Source organism: Podarcis pityusensis, assembly GCF_964106645.2.
Source record: "Podarcis pityusensis genome assembly, chromosome: Z".
Lineage (NCBI taxonomy): Eukaryota > Metazoa > Chordata > Lepidosauria > Squamata > Lacertidae > Podarcis > Podarcis pityusensis.
This window is the reverse complement of record NC_138044.1, coordinates 23711312-23730659: the sequence shown is the minus strand read 5'-3', so window position 1 is coordinate 23730659 and position 19348 is coordinate 23711312. Positions and strand designations below refer to the sequence as shown.

Here is a 19348-nt window from a genome sequence, read left to right as displayed (position 1 = left end):
TATGCTGGTCTCAAAAATGCTTTTATTCTCATAGTTCATTCTTTCTTCTGATATAGAAGTTGCCTCCCTTAGAGGGACCACTGCCAGATGAGGTTTCCATCTTATCCAAAATGGTTACTGCATCAACTGTCTGTTCCAAGTCCCCAATGCTCAACACACCCCAGGACTATGAGGACGAGCCTCCTGCCCTGTTGGCTAATGGCATCCTGGCAAGGGAGGAGGGAGATGAACCTGATCAGCAGCTGAAGAGCCAAGAGGGTCTTGTTAATCCCCGCGACATTCCAGGTGGCGACAGCAGCAGCAGCAGCAGCAGTAGCATCCGTGGGACCACCCAGCCTGAGGCTCGAGCAAGAAATCTCCATTGAACTGATCTTTGCATCTGCCCTGAGCCATAGAAAATCGGCAATAAAGCATGCAAGACCTGTGGCCCGGTGCTGGGAGAGCCACCTCACTCACGTATGGCTAAGTGTTGTGTTATGTATTTTGGAAGCAAGGGAGGAGGCTGGTGTTCAAAGGCTTTCAAGAGCAACCCATGGGTTTGCATGGGGCTGGCTTTTGGGCTGCCACTAATAGTTTCTGGGCATATCTTCCAGAACAGCCACACATGTTCCTTTTTCTGGTGCAAGTACACATGGCTTCTGAGGCAGGTAGCTGTTTCCAAGATGAGGAAGTTTTTTAAAGCCACAAGGTTTCAGATACATGGATTCAAAAGCATTGTGAGCTACTAGCGAATGGAAGAAAATGCCAGTCCATATTAGAGAGGCTTTCCTTGGCTGGCTTCTGACACCTTGCATGGGAATTCTCTTCAGTGGCAACATTGGGTTAATATTTGCTGGCCCCTGCACATATTTTTGTAAGCAGTTGTGCCTTTTTTGTTCTTTTTTCTTTTTTTAACTAGAGATTACTGTCGTGTCCAACCATTAGCAATGTGATGTTTTATTACTGTGATATGTGGCTGTAATGTGCAAGTTCGTGATCTTTTTTATTGATACCTTTTTTAAAACACAAAACAACCTGTTTTGAACCTGTCTTGCTGATAGTTTATATCTTTATCAATGCTAATGAGCTTGAATAATATTGTGGCATGTAGATGAAGTGGCGATAGACTATGGTCAAAGGTCTTAAAGCATCTATAGAAGTCTTGGCTGCTCAGTGACATGCCATTTAGCTTCCACTCATTCCTGGAGGTCTAGTCCAAGCACTGTCTGGGTTACTGTGCATCTTTGCTGGCATAGGAATGGGTGCACAGACTCTCCACTCCACCCCACATACAGTATTACATGTGCACAGAAACTCAGTTACATAAGACAACACATTCTCAATCTTCCTGGCTTTCAGGATAACGAATCACATGAATTCATTAACCTTGTGGAACACCTGGTTCATGCATGGAAGGAAGGAGGGCAGCACACCTATTATTCTACCATAGGAAGCCTCTTGTCAGCTTCCTAAATATCTGAGCTGGACCAAAGTGTGATTACTGTGACATATTTGAGACAAAATGGGACCGAGGTTTCCCATTTCATCTCTTGGGAATTGCCTTGTGTGATTTGTTATTGACCTCCCAGAGTGAAGGATTTGGAAATAAAATGTATGAGTTTGTAGTGTTTCCAGTTCCACCATTATTGAAATAGATGCACAAGATTTGTGTTGTTTTATGCTTGTTAGTGGCACACTCCTTATCTGAGTGAGTGAACTGCCACCATGCTATAGATCAGGGGTGGGGTACCTTGGCTTTCCAGATGTTTGATCCCAATGCCCATCATCCCTGGCCATTCTCTGTGTTGGTTGGAACAGATGAGAGGCAGCTGTATTCCAGCAACAATTGGAGTGTCACAGGTTCCCTATCTTTCTTTTAATACATTCCTTATTGGGTAAAATAGTGATACGTAGGCTTGGAGATTCCTGCTGACTTAACAAGAGGAAGAACAGTTTGCACTTGCAAAATACTAATTTTTCCACAAAGCACTAACAGACAGTGTAGCATCCTACATTTGTTTTTTACTCCCCACCCCCCACCCCACTGTTGTGTATTTGCAGTCTTGGCAACAGGAGTGGATCAAAGTGAAGCATTGCTCCTTGTAATCTTCTGCACTTATCCAGCGAAATGAGATTTCAGGCACTAAAACACTATATCCTATTATGATAGAAAAAAAAGTCTCTTCATAAGTTAGTCACAGTTCCTGACTTGCCATTAGCAGCTGATTTCAGGACTGTGTTTTATGGAATACATTTTGAAATATTGTGCAGTTATCCGGTCTTTATGACCAGCCTGGCATTTTCTCCGCATGTAATATTGCCAGAATGGTATATGCTTTGCTAGGACACTGAGCTCTGGTATTCTAATAAAGGTGCTTCTTAAGAATCTCTGCCTGGTTAGACGAGAACATTTCGCCTCACTTCCTCTTAGCCTTGCTGCTCAGAAGTCCATTAACAATATGCTGCTAGAGAAGATGCAAGCTTATGCTAATGCATATTTATCTTGCTTGTTTGCTTTTTGACCTGCTGGTCTTTTTAAAAAAACACACAAAAAACACACACAAAAAACCTTCATTTTCAGAATATAGAAAAGGGGAGAAAAGTCAGGACTTGAAACCCTAATTAAGCACCGGGTCCTGATGAAAAGAGTTGAAACAGTACACATGCATAACAATTATTAGCAAGCAAATGTGTGACCAAATATATTGATGCTAATCCATGGGCACTAAAAGTCAAAAAAGTTGTAGTTTCTTTCCTGTAAAGCAGGTGTGCAAAAACATTCTCAGCCCAAAGGCAACATTCCTTCCCGGAGAACCTTCCAGGAGCCACATATTGGTGGTAAATGAAGCCAGAGCCTAAAGTGGGCAGATGTAAGGATGTAACTCCCAGTAGGCCACATTCCAGGAGCACAAAAGCTGGATGTTACTACAGCTACCCATGCAGGCAAGCAAGAGTCATAGTTATCATTCAAGCACAGATTCCAGCCATGCAAAAACACTCAAGCAAGTACCAGAGCGTTAGTGAGTAGCATGGCTTGAAGAGTGGGGGGTGGCCTCATGTTGTGGGGCAGCATAATGAGAGTCCCAAGCAGAGGAAAAGGCCTGGAGGGCCACATCTGGCCTCTTGGGCCCGAGGTTCCCCACCCCTGATGTATAGATAAATTAAGTCCTTTGTTACACTGTTTTTAAAAGGAAAGCAACTTTTTTAAATATGAATTATGTAGGAGTAAGACATTCCAGTCAAAGGTGAGAAAATGTTAAACTATGCATTCAAATGTACCTCTGTAATAAGCACCTATTATCTTCTAATACTACTATATAGCATTTGCTAAGTGATTCCGTTTAAATTTCAGTATTAATGTTGTTCATTGTGTTCCAAAATGAACTTGCCTTTTCCTGGGGTAAAAGCACCTGTTATCTGACCAGTGTGATTTGAATGGAAAACAGCATTAGAATCATAGAATTGTAGAGGTGGAAGGGACCATGGGGGTCATCTAGTCCAACCTCCTGCAATGCAGGAATCTTTTGCCCAACGTGGGGCTCGAATGCACAACTCTGAGATCTCATACTCTACCGACTGAGCTATCTCCTAGTAACTAAATTCAGTCTTCTGAAAGAATGGTAGTTGCAAGCTTTGAAGCTGTGATTCATGTCTCTGGAGAAAGTTCTGAAAGCACTTGAATCTTTGCCTGGTTGCTGAGATTTTGGATTCTTGCCTTTAAGACTCAGTCATAAATTTCATTATCTCAGTCTTTTATCACTACTGAAACATCTTCATTCTGTGCTAGCCTGAAGTGATCACATTTTCTTCCATTTCTTCAAGATCATCACCAGTTGCTATCTTTTTCTTTGGGCGACACCTCTTAAAATATTTTTTTCCTTTCTTGTATATCTAGTTCCTTCATTTTGTTAAACACAATCCCATCCAATCTAATAAACTTTTCCAGCCTTGTAGTTTTGATCTCTAAGCCTTTCTAGCCTTTCATCTAGTATTAAAGTTCCTTTCCTCATGTAGATTGATAGAAAACTCTAACGTTAGTTCTTGGTAAACAAGAGGATAAGTTTTCAAATAGGGATGCTTACAAAATTCTCCCCATCTGAATTTCTTATTAATCAATGTGGAGGGGATCCACATTACTCTATATTACCTTAAACTTGCTGAAGTGGCACTAATGTATCATTAGTCCAAAAAATTTCAGTTCCTAGGTGTTTTGTTTGGTCTCATGTGAAACTCATCACAGTTTTCAGTCTGCCCCCCCCCCCATTACAGATACATTCACCAGAGCCTAGTACGTATACTGATTAAGCTGTGGGAATCCTGATACATAGATCAGGGACGATCAATCTGTGGCTCTTGGACTAATTTCTTGCATGTGTTGAGGAAGAGGTAAACAGAGGAAGCTTCCTTATACCAAGTCAGATCCTTGACCCTTATACCAGGTCAGGCCCCATCTAGCTCAGCATTGCCCACACTGACTGGCAGCAGCTGTCCAGGATTTTAGACAGAGTCTCTTTTCAGCCCTTCCTGGAGATGCTACTAGAGATTGAACTTGAGACCTTATGCATGCAAAGCAGATGCTCTACCACTGAGCTGCAGCCTCTTTTGGAGTGGGGTGGAATGACAGGGAGGACCTGTTCACTTTGAGTTCTGGTCCCACTCACCACCATCTGGAAGCAAATACAGTCCTCAAGAGAAAAAGCTTTCCCCATCGCTATGGTAGGTTGAGCATTGGTGTGTGCATTAGTCACATGGAAGTAGGAGAAATATGTGAATTAAGAACTGCAGTGCCTGCTACAAATTCACAGGTTTTATAGTCCTTGCCCAATCTAGAAAGTCATGCATGACCCAGTAAATCCATGGAATAAAACTGGCGTGTGGGGAGATAGCCAAACATTCCTTGCTAATGTAAAGTAGTCTGTTAATAAACTGATTTTATTGCATTTGTTTTCTCTCTATAGATAGATATAATTAAAACAAAATATGATACCTAATTGTTCAAAGCGGTTTAAGCAAAAAGGGATTGTGGTAAAATGGCAAATGCAGTTCAGTATAAGCAAGGGTCAGGTTATGTACACTGAGGCAAAAAAATAATAATTAATTTCACATATATATGCTCTTGGGGATGAACTGCTGGTGAGTGACCAGGAATGAGACCTTGGGGTTGTAGTGGATATTTTAATGAAAATGTTGACCCAGTGTGTGGCAGCTGTGAAAAAAGTGAATGCCATGGTAAAATAAAACTGCCAATATCATAATGCAAATCTATGATGCAGCCACTCTTGGAATACTTCTCTCAAAAAGGATATTTTTCATGGAAGAGGTTATGAAAAGGGCATCTAAAATGATCAAGGGGGTGGAGCAGCTCCCCTATGAGGAAAGGTTACAGCATTTAGTTTGGTAAAAAAGCAAGTAAGATTTTGTGGCATGGAGAAAGTAGAGAGAAGTTTTTTGTCCCCCATAATACTAGCACTCGGGGACATCCAATGCTGGAAGAATCAGGACAGAACGTATTTCTCCACCCAGCAAACAGTTGAAATGTGGAAATTGTTCCCACAAGAGGTAGTGATGAATAGTTTGGATGGCTATAAAAGAGGATTAGACAAATTCATGGAGGATAAAGTTATCAATGTCTGTCAGCCAAGATGGTTATGTTCTATCTCCACTTGATGCTGGGAGGCTTCTCTTGTGCTCGGATCCTACTTGCGGGTTTTCTTTAGGCATTGTTGGCTGCTTGAAAAACAGAATGCAGAACTAGATGTGCTTTGTGGTGATCCAGCAGGCTCTTCTTATATTGAACTTGTTGCACAGCGAAGTCAGAACACAGAGTCAAAATTCACAGTAAAAAAGAAAAACTTGTACTGAGGTAAACAGACTTCTTTACACTGTACAAACAAAAATGGAAGAGAACAAAGTAAAAAGAAGTAAAGCGCACAGCGAGCCCATGTATTTATCCTTCCTGGCTCCATGTGACTTCCTGTAATTGAAACAATATAAGGAAATGAGTTAGAGTGAGTCAGCTAGAAGAATGAATCTGCACTTTTCAGCCTTTTCCAACACTTTACTGCTTCTGCTCTCAAAGACCGTTGTCACATGACAGAACTTTCCATCTCATGCCTTGCTCATGTTGTTGTCCAAGAGATGGGCATATCTGAAAGACTATCTTTGCATGTGGACAGATGTACATATTCTGGAGGTAGGCTATATCTCTTCACGTATATGTCTGTACCAGATGTGGACTGGTTCAGTTAAGAGATGCAAGTAATTCTTATGCAGGCAAGATCTGAGATGAGTTGAGATGAAAGAAAAATAGGCTTCTTTTATTTTGAGCCGTACACTTTCTACTTAAAGTTTGTGTGTAAGATCTGTATGCTAAAGGTCTACACACACCTGAATGTACCAGGTCACTTGCACTGACGTGTAGTGCATTAGCAGGCAATTTCACCAGACTGCATAATGTAGCTCTTCTCTCCAGCAGTTGGATCATTTTTGACTTCTCTAATTATGAACAACATTTTCCATGTCAAGAACAGAAATACAGAAGACTGTTGAAAACGCTGTAGCACGTCCTTGGGCCTCCTATATCAGATATAATTGGCTTCCCACTGTGGCACCAAGCAGAGTCTAGATTTCTTAAAGCTCTTACCTGCTGCTAAAAATAGTGTTTAGGGATGAATGGGAAATGGGAAATCTGAAAATGTCTGCCCAAGTCTATCCATGAATAGGTTTCATGAGGCTCCTTTTCTCAATGGATGTGGAGTGATTTACCTGATCATGCCCACTGGTCTTCCCTAAGGGTCTGTCTTTTCTGATCCCCCTTGCATCACTGTTAGATCTGGTCTTTATTTGACTCCCTTGTGTTTCCTTCTGCTCAGTATGCCATCGCAATTAGGAAAAAATGCCAAAGGGGGGGAACCAGTGCCAGGTGTTTACATTACACCTGTCATGGACATTATAAAGAGAAGGCAAGGCCTCTCTTGGTTCCCACTCAAAACACAACGGCAGCTGCTCTTCCTTGAAAGGGTGGAATAGATATTTAGTGAAGCAGAAGTAACAGTACAGACCCAGTGACCAGCATAGAATTATAGTAGGATCAGAGCTCTGAGAAAGTGACAGTAATTGGCAGGATTCGTTGGGCTAGAAGCAAGCATTCCAAGTTCAAAGAGTCCAAGATCAGGGCAAGAGGTTCAGAAATGCACTGAAGTCAGAGTTCTCACAACCAACTGCCAAGCTTTTAAAGGTGGGGTTTGCTTATTCATGAGATCCTTATACCTTGTGTGAATGTTGAACTTGCAGACATGCACTGCATTGGTGATGGTGGGGTGTCTTCCCACCTGCAGAGCTGCCATGAGGTCCTGAATGACAAGGCTGTGCCCTTCATTTCTGTATCCTTCACACACACACACACCCCAAGTAGTTGGCTGATGCCCTCCCCAGACTGCACTGATACTGACTTCTCTGTTGGAGGGATCCCCACCACCCCATCCGGGGCTGCCGGACTCTGGGGAAGGGGTGAACCTGCCTCCTCCAGTCTCTCTTCCATTGACACAGCTCCCACTATTCCTTTCTCCTCATCACCTTCCTTGTTCTCCACAACTTTCCAACCCTAAGCCTGACAGAGTCTCAGGCCTCACAATGTAGCTGCTGCTGCCCCAGTCTTTTATGAAAACACAAGATGGGCACTGGTTAATACTGTCGAAGCAAAGTGAGTTCCTGTTGGCTGCTTGCTTGCTTCCTTGCTTATGATCAATATGTGGAGTTGGGCAACATGATGCCACATAGACACCTAAAACCTTGTAGAGTGCTACCAGCGACTGGGTGGGGAGCTGTTACTTGTAATGGTGAGTGATTATGCCATGAATAGGTAAAGATAAGAAGATCCTGGTAGAGCAGGCCAGGGACCCACCTAGCCCAGCATCTTCTCACAGTGGTCAGCCAGATGCTTATGGGAAGCCCCAAAGCAGCAACCAAACACAATAGCACCCTACCCACTTGTGATTCCCAGCAACTGGCATTTAGAGACATACTGCCTCCTAACAAAGGAGGTAAACATGTGGTCCTCCACTTGTTTGTTTTTAGTCTCCCAACTCCCATCAGCTCCAGCCAGCATAGCCAGCGGCCAGGGATGATGGGAGGTGGTAGACCAGCAACACCTGGAGGCTCACAAGTCCCCTATCTCTTGGTTCAGCCAAGCTTACCAGGCCATCACTACCACATGGAAGAAAGGGTAGCATGGACAGAGTAAGTCTGGGTTCATCACTGTCAAACACTGCCCCCCTACGCACTTGCAGGTAGTTGTGTGTAAAATAGCTGTGTAATGTGATGACTTCCAGTCCATACAGTGTCCCCTGTTACCAGGTTAAACCATAAACTATGACTATGAAAGGGAAAGTAGAATTTGCACTGCAAGGGTGAGAGGCCCCATTCTCCAGTTCTTGCTGAGCCTTTGCATTAGTGATGCAATGAGACACAGCACACATTGCTTGGGCTCTCGTCTGGTTGTCATTGCATGTTATATAATTTGATTTGAACATAGCTGTTGGACACGAGAAATCGTGGAACAGACTTCTGATTTTACATCCCTCCTTCTGCTTTATTCAGCCTTCATGGTTTCATGGCAAAAGTCATCCTTCTTGCATAATGGCACTTCTCTCTTTTCCTTCCATTAACACCTTGTACCTTGAATACTTCAAGAGCACATTTTACCTACACAGAACCTTCAACTCCCACAGAACCCCAGTGCATTGCAGGGGATAATAGGACATATTCTGCAGTAGCCTTCCCCAACCTGGTGTTCTCCAGATGTTTTAGACTGGGGTAGTCACCTTTTTTATACCTACCACCCACTAATGCATCTTTCTTGATGGTAAAACTTCCTTACTGCCCACCAGTGCTCGATGGAAGGAGGATTCAGCTTGTGCCGTAGAACCCCCTACCGCCCACCTAGAATCCTGAAACGCCCAGTAGTGGGCAGTAGGGACCAGGTTGACAACCCCGGTTTTAGACTGTAACTCTCACCAGCGCCCCCACCCCCTATCTTGGCTTGAGCTGATGGGAGTAGAAGTCCAAAGCATTTAGAAAGCATATGTTTCAGGAAGGCTGTTCTACCATCAAGTAGAGCACTTGACCAAGCTTATTGATGAGCCTTGTGACCCTAGAACATGACACAGAACACACCTACTTCTTCTCTGTGGATCAGCAGGAGGCTGAAATGCTTCTGAATGACCCACAGGACTCCATACCATCCAACATTTCTCCAATGAAAATAGGGACATCCTAAGGAAAAGTACTTTCCAGGATAAAATCAGAAATGGACTGCTTTTCTAAATCAGGGACATTCCTGGAAAATAGGGACACTTGGAGGGTCTGCAATCATGGGAGTTGTAGTCCAGCAACACCTGCAGGCAACACATGTTCTCACCCTGTTCTAGCTGAGGAACACCCCCCCCCCCAATGTATTTGGCCCATTAAGGGATGCCAGAAGAGGGTAGGAACATCTGTACTACTCACCACAAACATTAATCCGACTGTGCGTGCATATTTGTATGTATATGTGTGTGTTTGTGGAGCAATGTAATTATTGGGTTGTGCAGTGTGTCTGTTTCTGTTTTTTAAAGTGAGCATACAGAGATTGCTTCCGAAACTGCCGAAACTTTTGTAGTAAATTTAAATTACATCCAATATTCAAGCTGAAATGTTTTTTTCCAGTTTCTGTAAGCATACTGGCCATATTTTGTCTTAAAATATTGCTGTCTTGAACTATGTGATTAATGCCTCACTGTATGTCAGTTTGAATACATTTCCGTGGTCCAGTTTCACTTGATATACTGCTTAAAAAACAAACAAGGAAAGAATGCTACTGCCCCTTAGAGTGGTGCATTGCATTATTTAAAATGTGGTTACAAGTCTCATGGAGGGTTTAATTTGTACGTATTGCTTTTTTATTTCGTATGAAAATGAATAAATTCCTTGCATTTTTTTTAAAAAGATACAGCTTTTGTATATTTCTTGAATATTGATTAAGAGAGCTGTGGTAAGAATCACAAAATACCACTTCTTTCTGTCCAGAGAAGTTTCTGTTGAATGAAAGAATTGTGTTTCCTGGAAACCACCTTTGGCGCCAACCGTGGGTTTGAAGATACCGGTGCCGTCTCAGAACCATTCCTGGAATTAAAACAAACAGCCCATCCCCTGCAGGCTTACAATCCAAAACACACACACACCACAACAGTGAATAGGGGTACAAAGGAAAGTGGGAAGATCAAAATCGGACACCAATTTGTAAACGGGCTTTTTTTTTTTTTTAATGACCAGCTTGCATAGTTCAGGGGCAGGAGGTGTCTGGTGAGGCTTGTTTTTTGGCAAAGCTAATGCAATGAGCTCTGCTTTCTAACTCTCCCACCAAAAGAATCCAACGGAACTGCTGTTCCCATGGGACAACTGAGGGGGAGGAGGTATCTAATGCAGCTGCCTTTCAAGTTACTCAAAATCTTATCGCATGGATGGTATTTGTTGCCAGCTGAGTACTTATAACACAGGAAGGTAGTTTCAGCTGCACGATAGCATCTGTTGCTTAGACTCTGTGTGTCCTTCCCAGTAAACAGCAAATCCGGTGCATAATTAAAAATTGAAGCCTAGTGGGAAAGGGACAGTACCATGCTAAGATTGATGTTCCTGTTTCAATGTCAGCCTTCCTGATGAAGGGTAGCATCCTTTCCTTTTTTCTCTCTCTCTGTCTCTCTCTCACACACACACACACTACTGAAACCTCACCATTTTCTGCCTTTCTTCAAAGACTTCTTTGGTGGAGCATACTACTATTCCCTTCCATCATTTCAACCCAAAATTTGGTGCACAAAAGCACCATCTGTGTCTTTCCCACATTTTGGAAAAGGTATAAAGCTAGGGTGGGGAGCTTGGGACACTTCAGAAGCTCTTGGACTCCAGCTCACATCAGTACATGGCTAATAGTCATGGGTGTTGGAAGCTGCAGAAAGCACCTAAGGGAATCTGAAATCTTCAGTCTGCTTTTTGGGGGGGGGTAGACTTTATACTATATTGCTTATAGTATATTAAAAGTACAGGGACCCCTGACAATTAGGTCCAGTCGTGACCGACTCTGGAGTTGCGGCGCTCATCTCGCTTTATTGGCCGAGGGAGCCGGCATACAGCTTCCGGGTCATGTGGCCAGCATGACTAAGCCGCTTCTGGCAAACCAGAGCAGCACACGGAAACACCGTTTACCTTCCCACTGGAGCGGTACCTATTTATCTACTTGCACTTTGACATGCTTTCGAACTGCTAAGTTGGCAGGAGCAGGGACCGAGCAATGGGAGCTCACCCCGTCGTGGGGATTCGAAACGCTGACCTTCTGATTGGCAAGTTCTAGGCTCTGTGGATTAACCCACAGCGCCACCTGCGTCCCTTATAGTATATTGCTTTATACTAAAAGTCTCATTGTGATTTGCAATATATACAATGCAATAAAACATGATGAAAACATACCCAAAAAATATACAATAGCACTGTGGTAACATGGGTGGTGCTGTGGGTTAAACCACAGAGCCTAGGGCTTGCCGATCAGAAGGTTGGTGGTTTGAATCCCCGCAATGGGGTGAGCTCCCATTGCTCAGTCCCAGCTCCTGTTAACCTAGCAGTTCGAAATCACGTCAAAGTACAAGTAGATAAATAAGTACTGCTCCAGCGGGAAGGTAAACGGTGTTTCCGTGCGCTGCTCTGGTTTGCCAGAAGCAGTTTAGTCACATAGCCCAGAAGCAGTATGCCGGCTTCCTCAGCCAGTAAAGCGAGATGAGCGCCGCAACCCCAGAGTCATCAGCGACTGGACCTAATGGTCAGGGGTCCCTTTACCTTTACCTAACAATTGTTGAAACATACACACTAAAAGACTGGATTGAATAACTAACAGCAATGTCATTAAAGCTGCCCGTGTACTGTAACTGGTGTTACCTGGCACCAGAATGATAGTAAATTAGATGCCAGGTTTGCTGCCTGGGGAAAGCAATCAAAAAACTGGCAGCAAGGTGGGTGGGAGGTACTGTTATTTCTGAATCTGGAGTTTGCATTGCACCAGGGAACTGGATATATTTAGAACACAGTAACTAAACGAAATTAAACCATGACTATGTGCAATGTACCACTTGATCTTTTGGTGGTTTTATAAAAACAACTAGGTGGGGTAGTTTAAACATGTGGCCACAAAAATGTAGGTAGCATGATACAGCTTCCTTCACTACACACCACTGCTTCCTTCAGTTCCCCTGGGAATGTCCCCGTGTCAAGGGACAAATTGATAATTTCAACCAGGGGGGTCCGCGCAACATCTGGACACTCCCTAATCAGCCAAGACGGGCACGGATCAAGGAGGCAGGTGTGGGCCTACCAACGTGGAGGAATCTATCCACATCAGCAGGGAGTATCCGATCGAAATGGTCCAACACTGGACCTGAAGTCAGTCAAGGGGCCTCCAGTTCAGTCACTGTATCTAAATTGGCTGGGAGGTCATGGCGGAGCAACAGGACTTTCTCCGCAAAAAAGCTCGCAAATGCCTCACAGCTGTGGGTCGAATTTGTGCTTAAATTTGGTTGTCCTCCTAAGGATGTTATTGACCTAATTATTTTTAAAAGTTGTGCCGGGCGAGAGCTAGCGGATGAAATGGAAGCTGCAAAGTAAGATTTCTTAGCAGCTTTCATAGCCATCTCATAGGCTTTCATAAGCGTCCTATAAGATGTTCTTGAGGCTCCGTCACGAGTCCGTCGCCATACTCGCTCTAGCCGTCTGAGATCCCACTTCATTTTCCGGAGCTCCTCAGTAAACCAAGGGGCCCAGTTTCAACGGGGTCGCAGAGGGCGCTTAGGTGCGATCTCATCAATGGCTGCCAAGAACCGGTTATTCCAGTCCTCAACAAGGTCATCTAATGAGTCGTCAGGAGGAGCAGGGTCCCAAGATGCCATACAACCTTGAAGTATTCTCTTCATTACTGTGAGTTATAAGTTGGCGGGGTGTGTGTGTGTGTGTGTGTGTGTGTGTGTGTGTGTGTTTGTGTTTGTTTGTTTGTCTTCTGCCTACTAACTGTAGTTCTTAAGATGGCTTTTGCAATGTATTTAAACCACAATAAAAAAGACGGTTATGCACTGTCACTACAGCAAGGCAAAGCTGTATACAAATTGTATATAGTGAATTTTGTTTGGTATTCCTATTTTGCAACAGAATTAGTTAAATAAAATGCAATAAGAATGTATCCCTATCAGTGAGAGGGTTCAAAGGCAACATTTCTGCTATTCATCCCGTCATTGTACTCATTGCCTTCTGAACTCTGCAGAAGTTGGGTGCTCTTTAAATATTTACGTGGGCTTAGACTTTTTTTAAAAAGAGAGAGGGAAAAAACTTGCTGTCAATTTTTTTGCCCTTTTACACAAATTAGTCTTTTTTTCTATTAGCATAATTAAATTGCTAACATTAATACAGAAATGAAATGCTAAGCCTTTTATTTTCATTTTGGAACTCTTTGGCAGGGTAATGGCTTCCATTGTGGAGTCATTCTCAGCCTCTTTCTATTAATGAGCATTTATCTACAATTTAGAGATGCCAAGCACCTGTGGATGTCAGGCATAGATTATGAAATGCAGAACTATATATACCCTCTGCTTAAAATATACCAGAATTTTGTGTAAAGAAGGTTTCAAGGAACCTTCAGAGTCTACACAATGAAATTCATTCCTAACCACCATTTATAAACACAGGAAATACGATCGTGCAAAAAGTATTGCATCCTCATCCACTTTCAGGCACCTGATAAAACACTTAGTAAAAATACTTATGAGACAGAATGATCCCAACACCCGCTGAAATATATCTGTGTTTATCTCCTTTTCATCCTTCCCTCTTTTTAATGGGGAGTGAGTGGAATTGCACAGGTGTGATGAACTTCTCTACTCCAGCCCTGCAAAGACACTCATACCAGCCAATCTTGCTTCAGGTAAAGAAGGGGCTCGATCATTCAGCAAAATATGGCTTGCATAATCTCAAGTCGTGTGGAGGAGAGCAATTGCTTGAAGGATCGTTTGAAATAAGCAAAAGGCAGTTCTAGAACAAACTAATAACAAACGGCCAGCTTGTGACTCCAACTCCTATCAAGCCCAGCCAGTATGGCCAGTAGTGAAGGGCAATGGGAACTGCAGAAGCAGCTGGAGGGCCATAGCTTAGCTACCCTTCAACTAAACGCTCCTTAATCCTTCTCCATTATAAATACAGCAAATTCTCCAGCAATGGATTTCCTGTAAAAATACAGTGGTACCTCGCAAGACGAATGCCTCGCAAGACGGAAAACTCGCAAAACGAAAGGGTTTTTGTTTTTTTGAGTTGCTTCACAAGACGATTTTCCCTATGGGCTTGCTTCGCAAGACGGAAACGTCTTGCAAGTTTGTTTCCTTTTTCTTAAAACCGTTAATACAGTTGCGACTTGACTTAGAGGAGCAACTCATAGCACACGGTGTGGTAGCCTTTTTTGAGGTTTTTGAAGACTTTGGTGATTTTTGAAGCTTTTCCAAAACTTTTCCGACACCGTGCTTCGCAAGACGAAAAAAACCGCAAGACGAAAAAACTCGCGGAACGAATTAATTTCGTCTTGCGAGGCACCACTGTAACAAGTAATCATTGAATCCCTGGCCATCTCTTTTTTCAAGACAGAGCCTCTCTCCTCTCTTTGAGACTGGTGAAAAAATAGATTCCCTATGGCAGAGATGAGGCAGCTGTGGCCTTCATGATTAAGGAGGGAAGAATCTGCTCATTCCACGTTCTAATTTTCCCAGTCCTAAATTGAACTTTCCCTATTTCTGTATCAGGCTGTGTGCACACTATATATTGGAAGCACACACTCCCTAAGAATCTTGGAAACTAGTCTGCAAAGGGTGCTGGCAATTGTGAGATAACCAGGTTACCCTGACATTGACAGTAAGGGGGTCATGTGAATTGTCACAGATATAAATGTTGTTAGAAGGGGTAAAAAGAAAGAGAAAGATCAAAAGTTTGCAAAGGGCTCGAGTAATCTTTCAGGTAAACATGCTAGGTATTGAAGGAGCAAAGAGAGGGGATTTAATTGGAAGATCTTCCCATGTGTATTTTGACTTATTCAGTGGAAATGTCATTTTATGGATTTTTAAATATTGTCAGCATGCAACAGCATCCACACCCTGAGAGCAACTTCAATTGGCTGGCTAAACCAGGTGCGGATTGCTGATGGGGCTCAAATCCTTGGTGAGTTAGGGACTTCCCTGCATGTAAAGATAAGCTCCAGCAGATTGAGCAGACGAGACCAATAGTGGGTCCAACTGTTAAAAAGGTGGTTTCTGCAGGTGCTGTAGAGGGAAGTGAGGGGCAAATGGGGCTCATCAACCTGGGCAGGTAGCCCATCCAGGAGAAGGAAAGCTCTGATCCTAAACCTCTATTGCCATACTCATTCATGAGAAATCATTTGGGAGTAAACCCTGAGGAACAATCTGTACTCGCTACCTAGTGGGACATCTTCAGGAGAAGAAAAGACAAAGGAGTAAACCCAAATCTGGAGTGGAGTCCCTAAGATGATTGGATAGCACCTTCTATGCTGCCTCCTGGCAACTCCTGCAGTCAAGCTGGTGCCAAACATATTGCTCTGCTTTCCTTTGGACCACATCAGCGAGGTCCAAGGAGAGTGTTGTTGTCTGGACAGCCCAGGACCACAGGTCCAAGCCTATAGGCACCTGTTTCCCTCCCTCAGGCCATGGCCCAATTTGCAGATCACAGGTGTAAAATGGGGGTGACAGTCCAATGCACACCTCCAGATCACAAACATAATTGTCAAGGCTGGAAATGTGTCAGATTGCTGGGAGTGCTTCCAGGGGCTCCTGACAGTTACAGATAGATACCCTTTGACTGGCGTACATTCATTTTTTTCCTATATGGAATACCACAGGATTGTTTTCTACATCTAATGAGGTGGATACCTGAAGATAATATACATCTAAGTGAATTTTAACTGATAACAACAACAACAACAACAACAACAACAACAATTTATTATTTGTACCCCGCCCATCTAGCTGAGTTTCCCCAGCCACTCTGGGTGGCTTCCAACAAAGACAAAAAATACACTAAAATGCCACACATTAAAAACTTCCCTGATGTCTTCTGAATGTCAGGTAGTTGTTTATCTCTTTGACATCTGATGGGAGGGCGTTCCACAGGGTGGGCGCCACTTCCGAGAAGGCCCTCTGCCTGGTTCCCTGTAGCTTTGCTTCTTGCAGTGAGGGAACCGCCAGAAGGCCCTTGGCACTGGACCTCAGCGTCCGGGCATAACGATGGGGGTGGAGACGCTCCTTCAGGTATACTGGGCTGAGGCCGTTTAGGGCTTTAAAGGTCAACACCAATGCTTTGAATTGTGCTCGGAAACGTACTGGGAGCCAATGTAGGTCTTTCAAGACCGGTGTTATGTGGTCTCGGCGGCTGCCCCCAGTCACCAGTCTAGCTGCCGTATTCTGGATTAGTTGTAGTTTCCGGGTCACCTTCAAAGGTAGCCCCATGTAGAGTGCATTGCAGTAGTCCAAGCGGGAGATAACTAGGGCATGCACCACTCTGGCAAGACAGTCTGCAGGCAGGTAGGGTTTCAGCCTGTGTACCAGGTGGAGCTGGTAGACAGCTGCCCTGGATACAGAATGGACCTGCATCTCCATGGACAGCTGTGAGTCCAAAATGACTCCCAGGCTGCACACCTGGCGCTTCAGGGGCACAGTTACCCCATTCAGGATCAGGGAGTCCTCCACACCAGCCCACCCCCTGTCCCCAAAGAACAATACTTCTGTCTTGTCAGGATTCAACCTCAATCCATTAGCCGCCATCCATCCTCCAACCGCCTCCAGGCACTCACACAGGACCTTCACTGCCTTCACTGGTTCTGATTTGAAAGATAGGTAGAGCTGGGTATCATCTGCATATTGATGGACACCCAGTCCAAACTCCCTGATGATCTCTCCCAACGGCTTCATGTAGATGTTAAAAAGCATGGGGGAGAGGACAGAACCCTGAGGCACCCCACAAGTGAGAGCCCAGGGGTCTGAACACTCATCCCCCACCACCCCTTTCTGAACACGGCCCAGGAGGAAGGAGCAGAACCACTGTATAACAGTGCCCCTAGCTCCCAGCCCCTCTAGACTGTCCAGAAGGATGTTATGGTCGATTGTATCAAAGGCCACTGAGAGATCCAGCAGAACTAGAAAACAGCTCTCACCTTTGTCCCTAGCCTGCCAGAGATCATCAACCAGTGCAACCAAGGCAGTTTGAGTCCCATGGTGAGATTAATCTTTACAGTGATACCTCGGGTTAAGTACTTAATTTGTTCCGGAGGTCCGTTCTTAACCTGAAACTGTTCTTAACCTGAAGCACCACTTTAGCTAATGGGGCCTCCTGCTGCTGCCGGAGCATGATTTCTGTTCTCATCCTGAAGCAAAGTGCTTAACCTGAAGCACTATTTCTGGGTTAGCAGAGTTTGTAACCTGAAGCGTATGTAACCCGAGGTACCACTGTACTAAAATTAATCCCCAGCCAGATATCCAACCCACCCCCCTGCCCCCCCCAACAAAGCAAAAAAGGGGGGGGGAGGAAAAAAAACCTTAAAATGCCACTGACTGCTTAAGGACATTTTAAAACACATTAGCCACTTGGAACAGGGAAGCAATAGCGGAACAATCCTGCACTTCCCCAAGGGTTTGTTCCAAATGAGTCCAGCCCCACTCTCTAGGCACTGCCACAGGAGTCCTGTTGTAGCTGGGAGAGTGAGGGCCTGGGCCACACACCCCGGGCCAGCGGGAAAAGGCCTTGGAAGGGAGCAGGCCCTGCAGTCCTCACCTCAGCTGAGTGGCACCTGAATTCAGATGCAGTATTTGTCTGGGAAAATATGTGTACGTTGGCACGATACATTCCCGTTTCATGAAGAAACCGGAGAAAGGAGGTGGGAAATTATGGAAGAGCATGTGAATATCTGATTTATATAGATATTTCACACAGGGCTAATAGCAATTTAGGTAATGACACAGGTTATTCGTATGCACATTTTAGTAAGTCAAATTGAATAAATGGCAGGTATCCAAAGCTCCCATGACCCTGATCAAGGCAACAGAACAATATGGTTATTTGGGCTACCCAAGAAAATATATGGGGTTTGTGGCACCTGGGTGGGCAAAGTGTTGACACTTGCTTCAAATGCAACATGGACGTTAGGGACCTTATTCCCTTCTGGATATTCCTTCTATCTACACCACCCCTTTCAGACCAGACAACAAAGGGATGTGAGGAAATAGATGAAAGGAGACATTTTTAAAAAACACTGAATGTATTCTAATACCCCGTAGTGGGGGTGGGGTATTTATGAATCAACTAAGGTTAGATAATGAAATCTATGGCAAATGCGACCCTGGAAGGATTAACCAGTCTCCAGACAGAAGTTAATTTCCTGGTTACAACGGTTCTCCATGTGGCTCTTGATTGAATCTAGCTAAGCAGGGAGGTTTATGTGCTTTCTTGAACAACACCTGCTGTTATTATGTTGCTAGGAGTTGTGTAACAGAAGCCAGCTCCAGGTGTTGGCATAGATCTCTCAAGAGCTGTATGATGCCAGGTGTAAGCCTGGTCTTTACCCGATGTTCCTGCTCAAACTATGGGCACAGGCCCTGCATACCCACCCTCTCATTCAGTGTGGTTGTGAGAAAATTGGAAGCACCTGCTCCCTGTTTTAAACTAGCCAAAGTTTGTCATTATGTCTGAATTGTGGAGAGCTTGGTTTAGCTGTAGCTTCTTAATAAGCTGCGATCAACAACCATGACCTGATTGTGACTTCTTTCAACAAACCATAGTTTAATTTAAAGTTTAAGGTAACCAAAGGTACACCCAACCACCCCAAAGTTCAGACATAAGTAGTTCAGGTTAGTTTAAAACAGGAAGTAGATACTTCCATAAGATCATACTCAGAATTGGAAAAGGCTTAAAAGATTTTCCAGCCCAACCCTGTACCACTGAAGGAAATCTACTGCTAGGCAGCCCTCTGGAAATCTCAAATGAAGGTGAACTGAGCACTTCCAAAGACTCTTTGTTCCACTATCAAGCCGCTCATGTCATCGCGAACTCTTTCTTAAATATTTCTTATCTGTGTTCCCGTCCTACTCTTATCCAGCAATTGGCACCAATTCTTTAGCTTGGTAATACTAGGATGTTGGTCTTCTTTCCAGAACATCTAGTACCATTGTGCCCTCTAGCGGCTTAGAGCAGGAAGGCAGGGGAAACATAACCTTTTTGTTCAAATTAGGCATATACAGTGGTACCTCCGGTT

The 19348-nt window shown here is 44.0% G+C and overlaps 1 protein-coding gene across 1 annotated transcript in view; it reads left to right on the top strand.

The window, feature by feature from the left end:
* Positions 1–3932, top strand: part of MTMR8 (myotubularin related protein 8) — a 36089-nt gene extending 32157 nt beyond the window's left edge. The window contains exon 14 of the mRNA XM_080989835.1: positions 57–3932. Within this exon, the coding sequence (XP_080845961.1) occupies positions 57–365 (309 nt within the window). The 3' untranslated portion in view covers positions 366–3932. The remainder of the gene's footprint in view (positions 1–56) is intronic.
* The last annotated feature ends 15416 nt before the right edge of the window (positions 3933–19348 follow it).